Below are 3,441 nucleotides of genomic sequence, written 5' to 3' on the forward strand. Positions count from 1 at the left end.
ATGTAACCTTTAATGTTACTAAGGTCCGTAATTTTAAAATAGTGAAAAATTAGGGGGGAAAAAAATGTTCTCAAAAAAGCCTGAATTTAAGCGTCTTATGCTCAAGAGTTTATTTTAATATAAAACCCACTTTCATCTTAACAGCAGTCAAATTATTTCTGCTGAAATGCTAAAAATCAAAAGTTTAACTTTATTTTCCTAGAAAAAGGGGACTCTCTTTCTGCTCTTACCACCATTTCCACACCACCTCATCTTTTCACCAAATTTAGATACAAATCAAACCTTTATGCCTCATTACTTGGTTCTCAGGCCATTCCTTTCTGCAAAAGAAGAAACCAACTTCTGAAGGACTAACATAAAAGACTAATGGTCTGGCAAGTAGGAAAACGTTCCATAATAGTGTGCAAAGTAAGAGGAGAGTTCTAGTCTTAATCTCTTGAACTAGATCTTGATCGTGAGCGAGACTTTGAATGAGATCTGGAGTGGGACCTTGATGCAGCTCTTTTGGATGGCGACTCTGAACGAGCCTTGGCAGAGGCTTGCTGCTGTGGCGAGTTGGAACGAGACCTACTCCTTGATCTGGATTTAGACTTAGCATCTCCTTTACCATTTTCTTTGGGAGAGCGAGACATGGACCTAGACCTGCTGCGAGACTTCTCAGATTTTGCCTTGGATCTGCTGCGGGAGCGGGAACCCCGGTCAGACTTAGGTTTAGATTTGCTCTTTGATCTTGACTTCCTGCTTTTAGATCTGGAACGCGAACGATCTTTGCTCCGTGACCTGGATTTAGATCTTAAGAGAACAAAATATTTTATAGGAACTGAAAAAAAAAATCACTCACATCAGTTTTATATACAGCCACAGTTACCAGGGAAGGGTCACAATTTCTCATTTAACAGAAACAGCCAATAAATAATGTACGTTACTCACCGTGACCGGCTTTTAGAGACACTACGGGATCGGCTGCGGCTACTCCTGCTTCTGCGACTTCTGCTTCGTGACCTTCTTCTAGAGCGTGACCTGGCAATGTTTCAAAGTGCCCTTGTGAACATCTATGCAGGTTGAGAATTTCACAACAATTTCAGGGGAGGAGGGGGGCACACACAATGGCAGGCAAGTCACCAATCAACCTACAGTAAGAATACCATCTGACACTGAACTATTTATGATGTTTCAAAAGGTAAACTGTCTTTCCTGAAAATATACCCGATCACTTATGTAAAGTTTTATCATAGAAAGCTATTCCCCTCCACATCCTAACAATCACCTTATCTGCAAGATATAATCTAATTAAAGGAAATGATTACTCTCTCAAGTTAAGACCAAATATAACAGACTTCTCCTACTGCTAGCAGGAGACTTTTGCTATAAAGATCAAATCAAATGTTTCAAAAGGTTACCTTGATCGGCTGCCAGAGTAAGATCGCCTATGGCTTGAACGTGGCTTGTCCTCAACCAGCCTTATCTTCCTGCCATTTATCTCTGTGCCATCCAATTTGTCCAGGGCACGCTTCATATCAGAGTAAGACCGAAATTCTATTACCCCTTCATTTGTGCGTTCTTTGTGAGCATCTGCATAGGTTACCTCACCAGCTTGCCTCATGAAATCCTTCAGAGAACAGATGAAGAGTTACATAAGCATTTCATGCTTCTGGAATGTAACATGCCTAAACAGAGGTAAAAAACTCACCAAGTGTCAACAGGTATACATGAATAAGTTCCAAATGGCTTTTCCAAATCATGAACATTCACAATAAAAGGGAAGTATTGGGACCAAGCAGGAAGCTAGACTAACATTGTCACATTAATACGTACTTTCAAATCCTGCCAACTACAGCGACTGGAAAGGTTTTCAACAATCAGTCTGTACTCTGTACGCACAGGTGGTCCATATTTATCTCTTCCCGATTGTCTGCGACTGCTATATCCACCTTTATTGTGCAAAGAAAACAAGTCAGACTCTCTTATAGTGTGAAGAAAGCAAAATGTTCTGAAAAAGTTAGTTAAATACAGATTACATTTACTGGAGTAGGACTTTTATCTTTCTAAGCCTCCAACAAAGTTGCAATTTTGCCATAATCTATATTAATGGCAAATCAAATAGACTAAAATCCTACAAGTCTGTGCTCCTAAGATCTGTTAGAGTGACTGCTCCTTTATTAGATTTACCTTGCTAAGTTTTATTTTACAGAACATTGTAAAATATAAAACTTAACTGATTACATGCATTTCTACATTTTACAAAAACGTTACTAATTACACTAAGTACTTACATCACAGTATGAGGTTTTTGGTGGTGGTTTGGCCACAAAACACGCAAGGTTAACAGTCACCTAGTTCAGTTTAACCAGTTTTGTCTAACCCTTGGAATCCTCACCATCACCCTGCGTCTAATGGCAAAAGGCTGCTGTCGTCATGGCTTCCGGTAAGGTCAGCCAAAGGGTCATAGGGCAAGGGTCACACAATGTATGGAAAAGCCATGGCCAATCAGGAAAGGCAGTCATCTTAGCCTCAGTGGACACAGCCTCAGCCCCACTGGTCACTTTTAAATTGAAACATCAAGGACTTGTTAAAAAGTTTGAATTGAACATGCAACAAGTTTAAAAAAAAACAACATACATTTGAATTTGCAAAACACTTGTAATACAAAGATCCCCGCCCACCCAGCAATGAGCCTCTCAGACTTTCTGAGACTAGGCTTCATGCTTTTAAAGCACAGCACCAGGCCAATTCAACTCCACTCAGCTCAGCAACTTAAAATGAGCTCAGCGTATAAAAAGCCTTCGCAGGCGACATCTCCCGCTCACTGCAAGCTCCTCCCCCCAGCTATGTTCTGCATAGTCAACAAAAACACCCCCTAAGTCTACTTCCAGTGCCCCCCCACCCTCCATCAGGGATGCACCATCACCCCTGCCACCAAAGGGTCCCAGGTCAGTACAACATGAGAGAGGTGCTGTTGCCAAGCATCCTCCTTAAGGAGTCCTCATCAGCTTGACAAATCCCACCCCCCTCCCCTCGTTAGAAGACACCCACATGCAAGGCTGGGTGCGAAGCCCCACCGCAGCCACGCACTAGGGAGCCCCCAACAGCTCTAAGCCCTTTGCCCCAGCAGGTGCCCCGCTCCCCTGCCCCCCCCGGGGCCGGGGCCCAGCACGCAACCACCCCCCGGTCAGACCCGAGCAGGTGCCCGCGGCCCCCCGCGCCCGAGCCGAGGGAAGCCGGAGCTGCACTCACTGCGGCTGCTGTAGCTGTAGCCGTCGCGGTCCCGGCGGGGGCCCCGGGCGTGCTCCACGATCACCCGCTCCCCGCACAGGTCCTTGCCGTTCAGCTCGTAAACGGCGTCGTCTGCGTCACGCGAGTCCTCAAACTCCACGAAGCCGTACCTGGGGGGCAGCGCCGTCAGCCCGGCCCCGCATCTCATCGCATCGCCCCGCCCGCCCC

At 45.2% G+C, this 3,441-nt stretch overlaps 1 protein-coding gene across 1 annotated transcript; it reads right to left on the bottom strand.

Annotated features, from left to right (window-relative positions):
* Positions 1-16: 16 nt before the first annotated feature.
* On the bottom strand, positions 17-3,435 carry SRSF6 (serine and arginine rich splicing factor 6). The gene is made up of 5 exons (XM_019513043.1): positions 3,235-3,435; positions 1,816-1,931; positions 1,401-1,609; positions 931-1,020; positions 17-792 (listed from the first exon to the last, which is right to left on the bottom strand). Exons 1-5 carry the CDS (start codon positions 3,419-3,421, stop codon positions 429-431), a joined length of 966 nt encoding a protein of 321 aa, XP_019368588.1. The 5' UTR covers positions 3,422-3,435; the 3' UTR covers positions 17-428.
* Positions 3,436-3,441: the final 6 nt, after the last annotated feature.

This window comes from Gavialis gangeticus, unplaced genomic scaffold (genome assembly GCF_001723915.1).
Source record: "Gavialis gangeticus isolate Ggan-Ray unplaced genomic scaffold, GavGan_comp1, whole genome shotgun sequence".
Taxonomy (NCBI): Eukaryota; Metazoa; Chordata; order Crocodylia; family Gavialidae; genus Gavialis; species Gavialis gangeticus.

Bases quoted from the DNA above. Each gene is read 5' to 3' on its own strand.
- SRSF6 (XM_019513043.1), bottom strand. From the start codon at position 3,421: ATGAGATGCGGGGCCGGGCTGACGGCGCTGCCCCCCAGGTACGGCTTC. The intron at 1,610-1,815 runs GTACGTATTAAT...TGTTCTCTGAAG, and splicing joins GTAGTTGGCAGGATTTGAAA to GATTTCATGAGGCAAGCTGG. The intron at 793-930 runs GTGAGTAACGTA...TGTTCTCTTAAG, and splicing joins GTCTCTAAAAGCCGGTCACG to ATCTAAATCCAGGTCACGGA.